General features: G+C 40.9%; 1 protein-coding gene across 5 annotated transcripts in view; it reads left to right on the top strand.

Annotated features, from left to right (window-relative positions):
• The window catches only part of ARHGEF7 (Rho guanine nucleotide exchange factor 7), a 128,133-nt gene that overhangs the window by 35,425 nt on the left and 73,891 nt on the right, over positions 1–18,817 (top strand). For 4 of the 5 annotated variants that reach the window (XM_082075913.1, XM_082075917.1, XM_082075916.1 and 1 more), the window contains exon 3: positions 17,392–17,476. In XM_082075913.1, the coding sequence (XP_081932039.1) occupies positions 17,392–17,476 (85 nt within the window). Of the gene's footprint in view, positions 1–15,256; positions 15,381–17,391; positions 17,477–18,817 lie in introns of those variants that run through there. The other variant, XM_082075915.1, reaches the window with a different exon arrangement.

Below are 18,817 nucleotides of genomic sequence, written 5' to 3'. Positions count from 1 at the left end.
AGCTGTATCCATTCGTTATCAATAAGTTTGCATTCCATTGCTATGTTTACCAAAACATGTATCTGGTGCTCCAGGAAAATGCAGCTAATATAAAAGCTTCAGCTGACAGGCACATTCACTAAAAGAGAAACCTGTTTTTTAACAAAACCAGGACACTGGAACACAAGTCACCTTCTTGATGTTGTCTTCCATAAAGATGGTGCTTGTGGCACCAGCTTTGTGAGAGAACATTGCTGGAGACTTCTAAGCAATTCTGCTGTATTAGAACCACATCTTTATTTCCTGAAGTGCTTCTGGAGCATTCGATTGGAAAGATTTGCTTAATGTTTTGACCCACTTCTGGAACAGCACATTCCACTCCATTATATTTTCTTTTAATTTCATTTTTCCCTGCTCGTAGCATCTAGTGTCACTTGTTTTTTTCACTGGAGGAAACGGAGTAACTTTGGAAAACAGTCAGTTTGCAAGGATTTGCAATCATTTGTTGATTGAGAAAGAGGAAAGATACACCTTCCAGGAGAGATTTGAATTAGCCAGGGATGTGTAAGATGCATTACAGATAACAAGTATTGTCATCACTGTTCAGATGCAGGGAACAAACCTGGTATTGCACATGGAAGTTGTGCTTCTGAACAGGTATCGACAGCTTTTTAGCTACTGTGTTTCCTAAGAACAAAGTCTTGCTGTAATTGCTTTGTATGTCATGTTGCTCTGTGTTGTTCCAGTCCTGGCCTGGATGAAACTGCGACAGCTGACCTCTGCTCCAACAGCAATCCCACCGTGCACAAACAGCTCTCTGTGACAGCCTGGTGGCTTTGGAGCACTTCCACTGTTTCTCATTCACAGGCAAGGGAGAGGCCTTTGCTTTTAGCAGTTCAAGAAACTATCTGTACTAGGTGCTTGGTAGAGTGTGGTACCTGGCAACCTCTTACCCTTAGGTCACAGGCTGCACTTTGTGGTTGGACACAGGAAAGCTTTCGCTTCTTTTGCCAGCCAGGTTAGGTATAAGGAGCCATTATGTGCCTTTACTTTAAGAAGCAAGTGAAATGAGAGGGCGCCACTTTGGGAATTGCTTGATGGGATACCTGCTTTACCGTCTGCAGAGCACCTTGGTGGCTTTCCTTGCGTGTATTGAACTCCACTGAGGCTGGATCTTTACGATCACTGCCCTAGTTACCGCTTTTAATGCGTGACCTCTTATTTTTCTGTTTCTTTTATTCAGTTGGGAACTTTACACTGTGTTAGCATTTTCTGTGTTAATATAGTGGTATATTTTGCAGACTTCATCTCTTGTAGAATTAGTGTTTCCAGTGCGGTATTACTCTGGTAATAACAGGATATCTACTCTGATCTCACAGCTAGAAGGTTGAAGTCTTAAGACCCGTGTGAGTCACATCAGTGACCTCAGCAGGAGTTTCACATGTGTTGTAATGGAGATCACAGTCCGAAAAGGGTTTGTATGTGCCCTGACTTCAGCTTGTTCTGAGACTTGTGCTAAGTGACAGAGTGTTACAGACATTTATTCCTTTACAGTGGTGCCTATTATGAGTTGTGTTTCTGAGGATGCTGTAGCTCCATGTGATTCAGTTGGTATAATTTCTTCTGAAAGTGTTATGTAAATGACAGTTTCAGGTTTAAGCGCTTACCTGTAGGGGTTTCAGTTGTGCTTGAAGCCTCATCCTTAACATATTTAACTCTGATGCATCTGAGAAAATTGTGAGCCTCCTGCAGAAGTTCTATTAGTACCAAATGTGAAGAAGGGTCAGTATAGTAATCCATAACTTGTTCTTCTAGACTGAGGCTGATTTTTGTTGTATTTCAATAGCAAATATTAAGTTGGGGGAGGAAAAAACCTCACGTATTAATATACCCCATGAAATTTTTATAAGCGTTATTCTTGTTCTGTGCTATAACTTTAACACATTGGTATAGTAATACGTGGAGCTGTTTCTTCTTGCTAGTCTCCTTGCTATCATTTAAACCCAGACATAATTATTAATTAGCTAATTTTGAAGTAGTGTGAAGTTCACGTCAGTGTTTAAGTGGTGCATTTAGCGCTATTAACGTTGCTGTGTTTGCATCTCTTCATGGTGAATGTGGTTTGTTGCACATCTGCTGTAGCTGTGGGCTACCCTTGTGAAGAGAAATCCCAATAGTCCACAGTTCTACACGCAGTCCTGCCACTTCCCGGGTGTCAGATCTACAGGCTGTGCCGTTGCCCAGCGAGTTGTTTCAGTGAGCTGATCTTACAGAATCACAGAATGTTTGGGGTTGGAAGGGACCTCTGGAGATCATCCAGTCCAACCCACCTGCTAAAGCAGGTTCACCCAGAGCAGATCACACAGGAATGTGTCCAGGTGGGTCTTTAATGTTTCCAGAGAAGGAAAGCTAAGGCTGAGTCACTTTCCGCAGCTGAAGTGACTCAGCCCCTCGATTTCCCTGTGGGCAGATCCTGCGCTGGGGAGGTGTGTGGGGTATGTCTGTGGGTGGCGTTGAGTCAGCATTGCCCCTTTGGGTAACGGGATGCAGTTGCACTGGTCTAGGTAAATGTTTTCTCAAATTTTTGAAAGGTAATTCTGTCATTATAATGTTTCTGCATCTTTGCAATGTGACTATTCAGTTGCCTAACTCCACTTTAAAATCCTGCGTTAGTTGTAAAATGAAGTCTGATGCATGGTTTTGAGAATTTGGGGAATAAAAGCTATTATCATTGCTCAAACAGTGTTTTACTGAGGGGTTTTCTGCAGTGACTAAGTTAGCATAACAAACTTCTTTTGTCTTACTTGGCTTTAGAGTTTAAAAATGTAGGAAATAATCATGTAAAGATCAAATAATCATCCTTAGGTCCTTAAAGGCAGTAAACTATGCAAGTTAACCTTCTTATCCTGTGAGATAAGGGTCTGCAGTAGATGCCTGTGAGAAAAGGTGTAAAAAAACCAGTGAAAATACAGCATGACACCTTCTGTTAAATCTTCCCAGCTTCTGACAGTCCATAGCTGAGGAGCTTTTTGAAGAGTCAGGGTGATACCTGTATCGCTGTGTATTTAGCAGCTCCCTGGTCCTCCTTCTATGGCTGGTATTTTTAAGTAGCTTTCCAAAGCTATTTTGAGATTTCTACCTTCACAGTATCCTATGGTTAAGTTCCAGGGTTAAATTATACATCTTATAGAAACTTCCTTTTGTTTGTTCAGCTGCTGCAGCTGGCGACAGCGGGTGACTTTGTTCTTACGTTATGGATCTTCTCCATGCTATTCGTGACTTCATACAGCACTAGTAGACTTTGCTAGGTCCCTTATTGTCTTTCCAAGACTAACACTTTGTTTGGTCTTTCCTGTATGAAAACCATTGCATTAATTTAGTTGATTTAAACAACATACGTCTCTGTACACTTGCATGTTTTATAGTATTGTGGTGGACCAGAGCTGTATTTGCGTTAGAGAGATACTATGGAAATAATGAAAGCCATCTGTTTGTTGCTTCTGTCTTTTCTAATTCTCCAGAATTATGTCTTTTGACATGGATGATCTTTGATCTGAAGCTGTTAGCTGATTGTAGTCTTTTACTTGTTAGTGGGAATAGCTAATTTAGAACTCATATTCATGCAAGTATAATGACGAGGTTTGGGGTTTTTATTATTTTGACCGAAGGTGGTTTTTGCATTTATTAGCACTAAATTTCACCTGCTGCTTTAACATTTGGGCATTTACGAGATCATACGGTAGCTGTTTGCTGTGAGTTCAAGTTTTGACTACCTTAAATAATTTTGTATCATCAACAAAGAAAGTTCACTTTTCATGCCTTTTGTGAAATTGTGTGTGTGTTGCGAGTGTGAGTCCTGAGTCAAGAAGAGTCTCCTAGCTTATATTACCTTTGCTTAAAACAACAAAAAAAACCCCACATCCCTTGATGAGGTGTCTTTTCAAAGGATGTTCAGATATGGTGTGTTAACGAGACTACCTTATGTTTATATATAATTGCTTCAAGGAGCATGGATGCATTTTTGGAAAGCTTACTTCCTTCTACCAAAGCAATGTTAATTCCTTTCTGTTTCCATATTTACGCAAACCCCACCAATTCTTCATTGTAGCTTTTATCAATTTACTAGGCTTAGGCATTTGCTTTATTGGTCTGTAGTTAGTTTTCTGGATCTCTTCCCTTCTTTCTTTCATTGAACTTTAAAGGCTTGGTTCGTGTTTGCTGCCTTCCATTCCTCTGCTAGTGAGGCTGTGCCAAGTATTATGTTGCACGCTATAGTTAAAATTTCAATTTAGTATCTGAGTTCTTTGAACTGACAGGTATAATGTAGTCCTGGCAAATCACCAAGATACTGTGCTTGGTTGTTCTCTCTGACTATTCTGTGAGTTGTAGCATCGAGGTGATTTATATTTATCGCAATGCCCAAGAGAAATGCTGTATTTAAAGAAAATGGAATAGTTTGCCATTTCAAGACATACCAGAAGTTGTTACAAGAAGAGGAAGGAACAGAGTCCATGTGAGTTGCAGATAAATATATCAGCTCTTTTGTCCACAGAAGAGATGAGTATCTGAGGTTGATAGGGTCTTACTAACGGGTGGCATGGAGAAGATAGGAAGCTTGTTTTCTGTTTCTCCTTGCACAGGAGCTAAGAGCTACTCAGAAAAAGCAAGCAATTGGCAAAGTCATAACAAATGAAAACCGATTCTTCACACTGTAACTGAGTGGTGCAAGTGATTTCTGTGGGTTTTTGTAGAAGTCTAAAAAATCCATTTAAAGCTTTTAAATGCAAGTAGTCCCTGAGACAAAATGTTAGAAGAACATCTCGGTTAAGTATTGCTAGGTAATATTTGCCTTTCTATATTCTTCCTTATTGGCGCCTCTTAGATGCAGATTTTGGGGCTGGATAGGCTGTCATTGATTTGTTTTGTTTTGTTGTTTTTCCTTGAGTGCTCATCCTGATTCCACAGATGGCATCCCTGGGTGCTGCTTGGAGGAGTCCCTCTGCTAGAAATATCTGTTGTCAAGAGGAGCAACTTTAACTCCCGGGTTCTGCTGCATGAGCAGCGGTTATATTGGCAAAAGAGATCACAGTGAAACGATCTTTGCCAGTCACTGAACTCTGGGGAAGGCTGGGGTGTGAGCGGTTGTGTTTTAGAGACGGCTTTGGAGCCAGGGTATCTGCAACGGGGAAGGTGGTGGCGTGAGGCCAGAAGGATCCCAGGCTGTGGAGATGAGAATACTTAGGAGAAGAGGAGGAATTGAGATAGGCTGTTAGGCCGTGGATGCTCATCATAACACTTCTGGCTGCCCTTGCCAGCTTTGCTACCCAAGCCCATCATGTAGCCTGTCAGCCGATGAATCTGAACTATAAAATTTCTGCAATAGCGAGTTTATTGGAAAAGTTATCTTTATTTCTTTCAGATTGTGTCCCCAGGCATTACTATGAATAAGCAGAATTGGCGTGGATTTCATTTTTTGTTGTTGCTTCTGACGTGCTAGAGGCCATTTTTTATTAATATTTGGAATGTGGAAATTTTTATAGATATTCCCATAAACCCTAAGTTTGAATTTCTTACAGAAGCTTATTACTGAAAATCAGCATGATGCTGGATGATTGGGGTGGGGGTGGAGGTAGATTGTAGCTAAGCTGTGTGGGTTCTTTTCTTTTCTTTTTTTTTTTTTTCTTTTTTCTGTTGGAAAGTATCTGAACAACTGTGATGTTTCCCAGCACCTGAAGTGAATCTTCTTCCCTTGACAGATGTTTCTCTCCCATGCATTGGCTCGGGTGCTAATCTCATCTGGTACTGAACTGGTTTAGCTTGTGAAACTTGCAGCAAACTTCACGATTCTTGATGGATTAATTTTCTGCCAGTTTGGCTGCTAGAACTGGGTTGCTGTGGGGGTTTAGTGTCTGCCTAAGTGTGAGCTCAGACAGCTCCACCAGCCCCAACACAGGAGTGGTGACCAGAGCTGCTGGTGGTGAAGCTTGTCCCTGCTGCCCGGGTAAAGTCCTGTGCCTGCTCTTTCAAGATAGGTTTTATAAATGATGGAGGATCCTGGATCATATTATTATTGTAGGTGCCTGGGAAATATGCAGCCTGTATCTCCCTTTTAACAGTATTTGTATTGGCTGAAATAAAAATGGTAAGCTGTGAATCGAAAAGTGTTCGCTTGGGAGGAGCTGTAGCTCGGGGAGTGTGCAGTTTTGTGCTCCTCAGGGAATTTTTAAAATGGAAGTAATGAAATGAATTCACTTGGATATAGTTGAAACCTGAAATCTTGCTTTTGGGGGCTTATTCAATTCTCCTAAGTATTTTGAAATTACTTTTTCCAGTGGGTGATTTTAAATCAAAGCTTCAACAAGTTATGTGGAAATTCGCTATACCTTCATTTTTGGCACTTTCCATAGCATATTCAGGAAGCAATGGAGATTTCTGATAAATCCTTTCTTACCAGAAGGGTGTAACAGCCCTTTCTTTTATTTTTTTCTTTCTTATTTCTTGCATTTCTAAGTTTTCTTTTTCCCTTTCTCACTTATTTTTTCCCCATCTGTCTAATCATGCTTAGTCAAATTATGACCAATGCCAGAAATCCCAAAATATCAATTCCCCTTCGGTCTTTTTCCTCCAGCTAATAATACATATTTAATGCTACAAGCATTTTCCTGTTTCTCCTGTTGATACCTTTGTTTTAAAAAGTGTGTGTGCACAATAAAGTGAGACTCCTAAGCATGATGATGAGGAGTAGGTAAAATAGCGTTTTTAAGGTCAGTGGGGCTGTTTTTGTGGCTCGTGCTTTGTCTGTGGTTCATTCTCCATTGATGCTGAATCTGTGCATCATCTGATTACTCTGGCTGTATGTATTTGTTCCAGATGAAACGTGAGCATGTGATAGTGCTTAAGTTGTGGTTAGAGCACATGGTAATGTAGTAAAACAGCCAGCAGGCTATTTTAAGAGGGCAGATGATAACCTCATGTAGTACAAAATCTTTTGCAGTAAGATGACTCCTCCCCCTTGCCCCCAGCTCTTACTCTCTGGCATGCTCTGGAAATGTGTGTGTCTATGAACACTGCTGTTTTAAAACAGAAAGTCCATCTCTTACTATGTGTCTGTGATACTTCGATTTGGTGGTAATGACCTAAACTGGTATTTAGCTGCTGTTTTCCCTGTTTTGCAAATGGAGAGCTGGATTGCAGGTAATGTTACCTATTTTGGACCCAGAGAAGTTGATTTTCCTACTTAATTTTTTTTTTCAAAATTTTTAATGATATAAATTATACTTTTTGCATCATTGTATTGACTTCTTCTCACTCCCTACAGCATGGCTTTTGAAACTAAGCTGATACTTTAGAAATGAGTTGAGAAATGTTGGCAGAACATGTATCTAGACAGAAGGCATCTGAAATCAGTTATGGCAAGCCATCCTTCCTGTGTTTCTAGGTAAGACTATGGAGACGTTCACAGTTTAGTTGATGTATACTTCATTATTTTAGAAAATAAATCTAAAATTCAAGTATTCCAAAAGGAGACATCTCCTTTCTTAATGTTTGTAATCTCGTTGCTAGTCTCCTGAATATATCAACTCTTTCTCCCTTAGGAGCTGGTTTATTTGGAGCCTTAAAAAATTCTGTGCGTCACTACTGAGTTCAGCCATTGGCAGTTTGTAAAACCTTGCACAGAGGTGGTTTGGTTCTGAATGTTTATGTTCAGGATCAGCTTTCAGATCCTGGCCCGGCCAGCTGGGCAGCCTGTTTTCAGTAGTCTTAAGTGACTGTCATTGTTGCTGTCCTGTCATTCTGATTTCTGCTGTGACTATGTGTCACCTGCTTGAGATTGGTCTTCATTTTCAGTGCTCTCATTTCAGTTAGCATGAAGAGTTGTTCGGTGTCTGTGCAGAGCCATTTTTTGTGGTGTTCTTTCATTAAGGCTTTTTCCTGACTTGTTTCTGACTTATTACTGGCGGAAAAAAAAGAAAAGTCAAGAAGAAACTGTAGATGTATGAAAATTATGAAGCCATAATGCATGTTTATACTTTAAGATGGGCAACAGTTTGCAGATTCCATTGCAGTAACTTTGCTTGCAAGTATGACATTTATCTATAAATTTCAGAGGAGAAGGTGGATATCTGCCTGTGAACTTTGCCTAATGCTTCAGGGCATGATAGACATCCTATGAACTGGAACTCAAGAAGGCTTTTGTTTCCATGCTGCTCTGTCTTGGTGGTGTTGATTGGGGTTAGTGCCAGGATAGGGCCCAGCAGGGTCTGAAGTAGCAGAAGCTGTGGGATGAAGGAGTAGCTTCCCAAAATCAGGATCTACTACTGTGATTTTAGAAAAAGAAGAAAAGGACAGCCACTCAACCGACCAGTTTTTCACATCACATGCAGTTGTTCACATCTAACAGGGATCTTGTAGGCTTGCAGAGTGTGACCAGCTGATACTGTTACAGACATGAATTTGGAAGACCAAAATTTGCCTTTACTTTTTGTTTTGTTTTGAAATTGCAAGTTATTGACAAACTAATTCAAACTACTTTTTAGCATCTGTCTCACAGAAAGGCCTAAAAACAGACTTTGCAGGCTTTCTCCTGCTGCATTGATCTTTAATGAACTATTTGTACAAGAAGAAACTGGTTTCATTAAGTATAGTCATCTGCTCTCAGAGTCCTAACCTTGGAGTAGATACTAACGTTGTTCTGGAGGGGGGAAAAGCAGGACCTAGAAGCTGCATTCCTTCTCTGCAGCCTGTTTTCTTTTGGTAAAGTCTCCTGTTGGCTGTGTTGGTTTTGCTGCTGTTTGCTTTTGTTTCTGAAATTTTGGCCAGCCTTTTTATTAGCTGTGGCACTGTATCCAGTCCCCACAGCAGTTTTGGCTTATAGTCCAATCACACCCTGTAGTCCTGAGGAAGTTTGTCCTCTGTGGCGTCCAAAAGAAACGCTATGAGAACAGGAGTCTTCTTTCTAGCAAAAGGTAACTGACACATTGCCGCTTTTCTGTTATATCTCTGCTGATAAGCACTGCAGATGTATATGTGTTTTCTCATAACAGGGTCATTTGACACAATCATTTCCAGGAAGCAAAATACTTTGTGACAATCTTAAACTTCTTGCTGATTTCTTGCGAGGTACTTTTGTCAACGCAGAGACTTGAGAGCTTTGGCTTCTGGAACATTGCTAGGATACACAGGTGGCTTAGTAGAGCGCAGAAGATTAAATAGAACCCATTAATGTAATTTGTAGTTAACTGAGCACCTAGTCCTGATCATCTGAACGTATCATTTTTATTCTGTACAGCAGGCCTTTATCTGAGCAGGTAGACATACTTCAAACTGAGTGAAGTGCTTGCGTCTAATTTGTACTTCTTATTCAAATGCCTTTGGGTCTTCCATTCTTAGAAATTGTGGCGTTGGGAGAAGGGTAAGGTGGAGTTTTCAGTTCTTATTTTTAGGAAGAAAACTAGTTATGGTTCAGTAGGATATCCTTCACCTTTCTCTTGTGGTTTTCCCCAGAACATAGGACTATTTAACCATGTCGTTGTTTATCGGATGTGCTGGTAGTCTGTGCCTTGTGTGCTTAGTAGCAAAAAAAAACCCCAAACTAATTACCATTTTTGTCACTGAGTGCTTGTGCTACTTCATAGCAGAGCTGTCTCTGTTTCCTTCCAAGTGTGTGCTTGGTGTTGGTTTTGTGTGAGCGTGTGTTTTGGTGTGTGTGGTGTGTGGTGGTTTTTTGTTTGTTTGTTGAGTGGTGGGTTTTTTTTTGTTTTTTTTTTGTTTTTTGTTTTTTTTTTTTTTTTTGGTCCTATGTGTTTTTTTACTTGCATATGGTATTCCCCGTGCATTTTGGCCTGGATTTCCACAGCTGTTTCCTAACTTATTTTAGGAGAGTAGTTTACATAGTTCTTGTCTGTGCATATCAGAAAGAGAGGTGCCTTTTACTGGGCCGAATCTTCCTCAGGGTATGTTTCTGGCCAAGTTTCCCTCTTGAAGTTCCTCTTCATGGACACTAGAAGGTGCTCCTTATGCAATTGCTTTATTTTGGCTAAACAAGTAGGTATAACCTGTTGCATTGGCAAGTACTGAGGCACATCAGCTTCAGTGTCCTGATCAAATTTTATCCTTGATAATTTAATTCCAACAACTTTTATTTTTGCTGGTAGTTCCAGGAGTGTGAGCTTCCTTAAGCCTTAGTACTCCATCATGTATTAATATCACAGTATCACAGTATCACAGTATGTTTGGGATTGGAAGGGACCTCAAAAGATCATCTAGTCCAATCCCCCTGCTGGAGCAGGAACACCTAGGTGAGGTCGCACAGGAACATGTCCAGGCGGGTTTTGAATGTCTCCAGAGTAGGAGACTCCACCACTTCCCTGGGCAGCCTGTTCCAGTGCTCTGTCACCCTCACTGAGAAGAAGTTTCTTCTCAAATTTAAGTGGAACCTCTTGTGTTCCAGCTTGATCCCATTACCCCTTGTCCTATCATTGTTTGCCACCGAGAAGAGCCTGGCTCCATCCTTGTGGCACTCACCCTTTATATATTTATAAACATTAATAAGGTCACCCCTCAGTCTCCTCTTCTCCAAACTAAAGAGACCCAGCTCCCTCAGCCTTTCTTCATAAGGGAGGTGCTCCACTCCCTTCATCATCTTGGTTGCCCTACGCTGGACCCTCTCCAGCAGTTCCCTGTCCTTCTTGAACTGAGGGGCCCAGAACTGGACACAATATTCCAGGTGTGGTCTCACCAGGGTGGAGTAGAGGGGAAGGAGGACCTCTCTCGATCTACTAACCACCCCCCTTCTAATACACCCCAGGATGCCATTGGCCTTCCTGGCCACAAGGGCACAGTGCTGGCTCATGGTCATCCTGTTGTCCACCAGGACCCCCAGGTCCCTTTCCCCTACACTGCTCTCTAATATGTAATCTCCCAACCTATACTGGAACCTGGGGTTGTTCCTGCCCAGATGCAGGACTCTACACTTGCCCTTGTTAAATTTCATTAGATTATTCCCTGCCCAACTCTCCAGCCTGTCCAGGTCCCGCTGGATGGCAGCACAGCCCTCCGGCGTGTCAGCCACTCCTCCCAGCTTGGTGTCATCAGCAAACTTGCTGATAGTACACTCAATTCCCTCGTCCAAATCGTTAATGAATATATTGAATAATATTGGCCCCAGCACTGACCCCTGAGGCACTCCACTAGGTACTGGCCTCCAACTAGACTCCGCACCATTGACTACCACTCTCTGGCTTCTCTCCCTAAGCCAGTTTGCAACCCATCTCACTACTCTATTGTCTAGACCACACCTCCTCAACTTAGCTGTGAGGATGCTGTGGGAGACTGTGTCAAAGGCTTTACCGAAGTCAAGGTAGACCACATCCACCGCTCTGCCATCACCCATCCACCTTGTTACATTCTCATAAAAGGCTATGAGGATGGGATGCCACTGATGTCTCTTTCAGTGACAGCTGAGATTATCACTGTGTGGTATCATATGTAAGATTCAAAACCTACAAAGCAATTTGAAAGTGATTTAGGATGAGGGTGTGATAGATGTTGTTCTTGTTTTGCTGTGCAGGTACAAATTTGGAACAGACTCGAGTTTTCTTATGTGCTTTTACAAATATGCTGGAACACAAGAGGTTCCACTTAAATTTGAGAAGAAACTTCTCAGTGAGGGTGCCAGAGCACTGGAACAGGCTGCCCAGGGAGGTTGTGGAGTCTCCTTCTCTGGAGACATTCAAAACCCGCCTGAACATGTTCCTGTGCGACCTCACCTAGGTGTTCCTGCTCCAGCAGGGGGATTGGACTAGATGATCTTTTGAGGTCCCTTCTAATCCCAAACATACTGTGATACTGTGAAATATAGGCAGTGCTAACCTTTTTACTTCTATTTTTAAAGTACATCTTAGTTTGCTACTGCTAGAAGTTTATGGCTAAAAATACCAAATTCTATGACTTCCTTACTAAAGAATTCATTTGGGGATAGTAACTTGCCGTGTCACATTCTAAAAACAGATTCGGAAAGCTTCAGAAATTGTACAGTTCCTTTCCAATATGGAACTTAGTATTTCTTTGTGTAAATTTTCTTTTCAAGCCATTTTTGCTGGAGTTGGTGAAAAGTAAGTTGTATGTGCTTAGTTTTGCAATGATTAGACTTCGACTTTGAAGCAGTGGGTTAGGTAAAATGTTATATAGTATTTGAAACTGATACTCTGCGGAATCATTAGTCCTTTGCAGCTGGTTTGGGTAAAAAATTTTTGGAGCTGGAAAACTTTAGTACATCTTCAGGGACTCTAAACTACCTTTTTTTTTTAAAAAAAAAAAATTCTTTCTGCTTTTCTGATTTGTTATAAATGCATATTTGGATACACACACACACTAAAAACTTCCTTACACATTTTTGGTCCTGGTTGTGCCTGCTTTTGTAGATAACATGTAGGTCTTAAAAGTATTATGAGTTGTAGGAATTAATTACTGCTTTCTACGTGATGTGGTGTTCTTACACAATTAAGCCTTTTGAGGAACAGGTTTTTATAAGCAGCAGAATTTATTCCAGGTCTCTTAAGTTTATATCTTCTTTACTACTGAGTTTTAATTTTTCTTGTGAACTGTTACCAAATCACATAGAAATCCTGCACTGCAGGTCTGTTGTCTCAGTTGCTTTGAAACTTTTCCTCTTGTCTAACTCTTTAATCATTGAAACAGAACCTAATCTTTTTTTTTTTTTTCCCCTTCTCTTGTGCTGTGCATACAGGATTTGGGCAACATTATGCTTCACAGAGATTTCCAGAACATTTGTAATCATCTCTTCTTCCCCCCCTTCCCTTCCTCTATCAGTTGTCATAGTTCCCTGCTTTTCTTATCTCTCCTTTTACTGCCGCAGCTTTCAGATGATAATCCACGGCTCAAGGAGCAGCTGCTGCATAATAGCTGAATGAGACTCAGCACGGCTTGCAGCTGACCTAGTCTGAGGACAAATGAAGAAATTTGGGCTTCACATGTAGGCTGACCTACGGGTTTTTTTTTTCCAGCTTGGGCGCACTAGGTGTCACCACAGCAAGGTGGACCCTGGATGGTCTCTGTAGCTTCCCCTTGCCATCAGCTCTCAGGGTAGAAATACACTGGTGGTGCAACAGAGTGAGGTGTTGGAGGTTCTTAGTAATTTCAAGAAGGTCACCGTTCCTAACTGTGAGTTGCGTGGGTTTTTTTTTCCTCTTCTTTCTTCCTTTCTTTCTTTCTTTCTTTCTTTCCTTCCTTCCCTACCACTTGTTTATTCATGCTCCTGTGGCCAAAAACGCCGCAGCCTGTGCGCTAGGAGCAGGTGGTGCGACACGTTGTATGTGGTCACGCTGTGCTTTGCCAAGCCGCCCTGCTCATTTCCTCTCATTTCCTCTGGCTGAGCGAGCCAATGTTCTTGTAATCTTTTGCACTACGGGCCCCAGGCCACCGAGCTGAGCCGGAAAGTGTCCTGCCAGTTTAGTACACACAGCCTAGGGGGTTACAGCTTATTTTAGGGCTGGCTGGCGAGGTTAGCAGTGGCAGCCCTATCTGTGCTGCACAGATGCTTGGGCTGCTCCTAAGTCAGCTCCTCAGCTGCTGCAGTTGATGGTGCAGTGCTGGAAAGCAAGTTGTTGTCTATTTTTGTCAGATGCTTAAAACATTAATATTCACTGGGAATGCGGTACCTGTCTAGCAAATAAATACTTACTAAGGAAAACATTTCTACTTTATTCTTAACCAGTACATGAAGTTTTCTTGCTGTGACTGTTAGATACAGCCTTATTGTTTCTCTGATTGTTTAAGAATATGAGTAAGTTAAGATTGGTAGAAGTGTATGTCTGGAAACTTGTCTGAACCAGCCCCAATTTTTTTCCTCTCCCTGGTTAAAGACCTTGCCTTATCTTATTTTTAAATCTGTTTCCTCCATAACTGCCATCTGACTTAATGGGCTAGAAGGGGGCAATAAAATAGTATAAAGGATGCCTGAGGCCTTGGAACTGATTTGAATAAAAGAGTGCTGCTGCATGCTTCCTGTGTGCCTTAGTCTGCTCTCGCCACATATATGCTTAACATTATTTTCTGATTTTCTCTTCACTAATTCCTCAGTTAATGTTTTTCCAGTTTCAGTAGGTACTGGTTGTTGCAGGGATATGAGGGATGAAATTGCTATATTAGTTTTATTTTCTTCTTATTATTAGGTCATAAACACCATTTGAGCAGAAGTCTCCATCCACTCAAGGTTAATGTTTTAGATGACTTAAAATGACCTGAATGTATTACTGTAACCACTGGAATCTGATGGAGTTTAAACAGATGCATGCAGGGGTCAGTCTTGTTTTAAAACAAGAGGATGGATTTGGTAGTTGAACAACAAATATGTGGATGAAATGCATCTCTAAGGCATTTGGCATTTAAGAAATGTTAGTGGTAGAAAAATAAGTATGGTTCATATGAAATGAATGAAAAAACTTGCTAATTAATAGGCTTTAATACAATTACAAATGTGGAATGACCATCCAATGTACACCTTGCTATAGGGGATTTGCTGCCATTGGTACTCAACCATGTTATTTAACAATTCATTAATGACCTGGAAGGGTTCATAGCATTGTTATCAATAGAGTTTGCATCCAATTGAAAACCTAAGGGTAAAAAATGACAGGGTAGTTATGGAAAGCTGGGCTTGTATACAGGGACTTGGTGGGGGTTACGGAAAGGGAAGCCAGAATCTGTGGGTCAGGGCAGGCAATCAGTGGGGCTTTGGAGTGTCCTGTGACCAAAAGGGCCAGGGTGTATGTGTAGTGCTGTAGATCACATAAGACCCCTTGTTACTGGACAGTTTGGTCTGGTCTGCTTCTGGAATACAGCATCTGCCTGGTATATGGATGTGTCCTCGGGGTATTGATGTCGGATGTTGAAATCCAGGAGAGAAGATGTGAGGGAGATGCTGAAAGAACAGTAAGATCATAAGAGGCATATGGGGATGAGCCTCCTAAGATGGAATTTTTATCTTGGTAGGTTAGATTATTCTTAAACATTTGTTAAATTAGGAAAAAAAAGTCTCTCTGAAGGGTGTCATGTTGCCCTCCCCCTCTATCAAACGCTGCTAATGAACATACTGACCATAAATGGCTTCCTGTTGGAATTGCTTTTTCTAAAATCGCAAGGAAGCAAACTTTTCTCGTATCCTCCCATTGTGTTATTTCCCGTGGAGTGGCAGACTGGATGCATGTCCTGGATACAGGCTTTTTTTATAGCACTATAGGTGTTGGGATGGTCCAATCAAATCATTCCTGGTATCCCCTATAGTGTCCGTGTAGCAGGAAACGAGGCTTCCTTGCATCCTGTTGTTTTCCAGTTAGCCTGACTTTGGAGGGTGCTTGGCTCTGGCAGAATCCAGAATGAAGGTGAGCTTAAAGTGGATTTAGGATTCTGTTTATAGTTTTCATTTGCTTGTTTGAAAGGTACCACAATAAGCATATAGCTAGCAATGAAAATTTTACGCTCCTGATGCTTCCTTATTCCATAACAGGGCTTTTTTGTTGTTGTTGTTTGGTTGCTTTTTACTCCTCCCCAATTTGAGCAGTGGTTAAGCTATCTCCAGTCTGGTTTTGCTTTTATGTATCCTGCTGTCACCTTATTGGTATCTTTTATCTCTGTTATAAATTATGCTGTTAATAAAACGTAACGTATCTTTAGTTTGTGTCAAATCGGATAACTTCTTATTTGCTTAATGTCTTTTATTGCGTACATAGTTTTTAAATATTTCCTCACGTTTCAGGATGAACCCTACAAAATACACATCTGGGCAATTCCCTGGTTCCTCTCCTTACTCTTTACAATTTCAAATAAATAAAAGTAGCTATTTACATTTTCTGTAGTGCAGTGTAGCTTGGTGAAGTACTTACGTGACTTAAGCGAGTGATAACTGCTTGGAGTATATTAGTGTTTGCTTGAATTTTGTATCTGTTTTGTGGCTTTGGTCTTCTGAGCTGCTTACGAGCTACCTGAGCTTGAGGGATGTGCAGCCAAGGTGGAGCTGCTGCTCACTGGGACCAGAGATGACCCTCAGTCTGAGGGGAAAAAATGTGGATGTCAAAATATGCAAGTACCTTGGATATTTTAAATGCTTTGGAATATTTTTTATTTTCCCTTACTGAATAACGCTGTCATTAAATGTTTCCCAAATCTGCTGTGCCTTTGGCAGTATATCACATAACTGGTCACAACTCTAGGTGGCTTTCATGAAAATTTTCACTTCTCTTGGGTTCAACTAGTGTTTCTTTGTCCCTTTCTCTCTTCTCCCCTGGGAATGTGTGTGGGGGGGTGGTAGTGGTGTTTTGTTCTGTTTTTTCCCCTGCTCCTGCCTCTGAAGGCTGATTTCTGGGGTACAGACTTTCTGATAGTGCCTGTGGGATGTGTCTTTTATCAAAAGAATAAACAGGTTTTTGTTGACTTTTTAGGTAAAAGCTGCTACGCTGCAGGAAACTGAATCTCTTTCTGTTTCTTAAATCAGTTGGAACAACTGCAATAGTTGTCTTTTATTGTCCTCCTTCTATTCTTGCACAAGGGAATACTGCGACTCCTTTCAACCTATGCAGAGTCTGTTGTGAGAGCTGTTTTCGTGAGGCTTTGGACAAGTGTTTCCATTACCTCAGGCAAATATTATGGGTCTCTTTCTTTAATCTCTTCTTTCCCCCATGAAAATCCAGATGTTTAATGTCATCACCCAGAGCTTGAAAGTCACTGGAGTGTTTTCTACAGGATAGTTAGAGGTTTGGATCTCTTTCCCACAGTTTAAAAAATAAAATAACCCTCAGCCTTCATCTCTCCCCTTCCCAAACTTCATTCTCATCTAACCTACCCAGCAACTTCACTCTTCGTAAAATTTATGCATTTTCAGGAATGTTGCTTTCCTCTGTCTTGTAGAATGAAGACATAGCATGCACATTGTTGTAGTACTTTTAAATAAACTATTTCTAGTAATTTTGAAAATGTTTTGTGAACAATCGGGTACAGTGCCTGTGAACTGCTACCAAAAAAGAAGAGTATGCCAATAGTACTGGTACCCTGTAACTTTTTGGGCCAAACTGCCTAAGGAAAGCTGCTCTCTTTTGATAACATGTTTTATTCAACTTTCCTGTAACTTAAATAACACTTTGTGTTCTTCGTATGTTCTTCATTTTTTTTCTCAAATGGAGCTGTTTCTGTATTCTCTATTTAAAAATTAGTTGTTTTTTGGTTGTTTTTGTTTTTTAAGGGGGAGGGGGAAAAACTCCACAGTTTTTTACTGGTCTGTGACAGCAGCTGAAAGTCTGACACGTTAGTCAGGCCAATAGCTTCTGCAGTCATGGTTTACGTGAATGCTTAGTTTAAAGGCTTGTTTTTACAACTTATTGTATGTTCTTTTGTTTTCAGACTTTTGATGCAAATGACCTGTATCAGGGACAGAATTTCAGCAAAGTTCTCAGCTCTCTTGTGGCTTTAAATAAGGTGACTGCAGGTAAGTAGGCTCTTCTCTGTCCTGGTGCTTGGTTACCTTACTTTCAACTTGCATCAATCAATGTGTATTTATACCTGTTGCTATAATTATGATAAAATGAACATGCACAGTGTTTCAGAAGAGCTTATTTGTTGTAGTTTGTTGTTAGGATTTTGGCAGTGGCTTCTCTGGGTTCTCTTGTCTCTTCTTGAAGATGGATGCTTTGCAGCAGAGCTAAGGCTGAGCCTTTAAAGCTGACAAGAATTCTTAGAAAAAGGCTCTACTTTTCTTTTTTTTTTTTTTTTCCCCTCAGTGTGAAGAACTAAAAGTTGACTTTTGCCCCACTATCGTTTTCCATGTTTGAACACTTTTGTCAATGTTTTTATTGTTCCCGTGTCCCCCCCATTCTCCACTACCATCCTTTCTTGACAGTAAGAAGAAGATGGCCAACATCTCTGATCCCTTAATCCACATGTGTTTCATTTAGTTAGTAGCTAGAAGTCACAAACTATCTACCTCAAGTTCTTTGGGGGCAAGAGAGAGCTGTAGAAATAGCGCACAGGTGAGAGGTGTCCGTGCTTTGTTGTAGGGCAAGGCTGTACTGCATGCTGTCACCTGGGCCTCGGGAGAATGGGCCTCGGGAGCCACACATTAAGATTGGTGGCTCTTTTTGCTGCTGCATGCTGGGATTTTACATTGTCAGCAGCAAGTTCCAATAATGGTCATCAGTTTAGAGTCTGGTGAGAGAAGTTATTAAAAAATAGACCGTGCGTGTCAGTTTTTATGTGGGGAGGAAAAGGAAGCTGATGGAAAATTTCAGTGGTGAATCACTGTAATTTTGTTAAATAGTAATATGGTAACTAGCTTGTCACTTTTCTAATACTCCTCTGGTCCATTACAACAGGGATTTTTATATATATATATATATATATATATTTTTTTTTTTTTTAGTGGATTTTTTCTCTCCTTGTATCAGATAACACCCTGTGGGAGTGAGTTTTACAACCAAATCCTTAGTTCTAGTGAATGGGCATGGGGTAATACCATTGATGACTTTGGTGCTACTTATACAAGTTGAAGATCCTGCCTTTCATTCTAACTGCAAGTACAAATATAAATTGTTTCAGTACATCTTTAAAGCTTACTGTAGGCTGACTATAGCTGTGTTGAAAGGGGGAAAAAAGTGTGGCTGTTTGGTCCAGATGTCAGTAGATTAATACCCACATCAAAAAGCCACAATTGTAGTTGGCCTCAGAAAGGACACAGGCTGATCCCTTTCACGGAGGGAGTGGTGGTGGCATGGAAACCAAAAATCAAAACCAGATGTGAACTGTGGTGTTGCCTCATTGCTAGGAACAAGCA

This window comes from Streptopelia decaocto, assembly GCF_964273445.1.
Source record: "Streptopelia decaocto genome assembly, chromosome: 1".
Classification (NCBI taxonomy): Eukaryota; Metazoa; Chordata; class Aves; order Columbiformes; family Columbidae; genus Streptopelia; species Streptopelia decaocto.
This window is presented reverse-complemented; position numbering and strand designations above follow the sequence as displayed.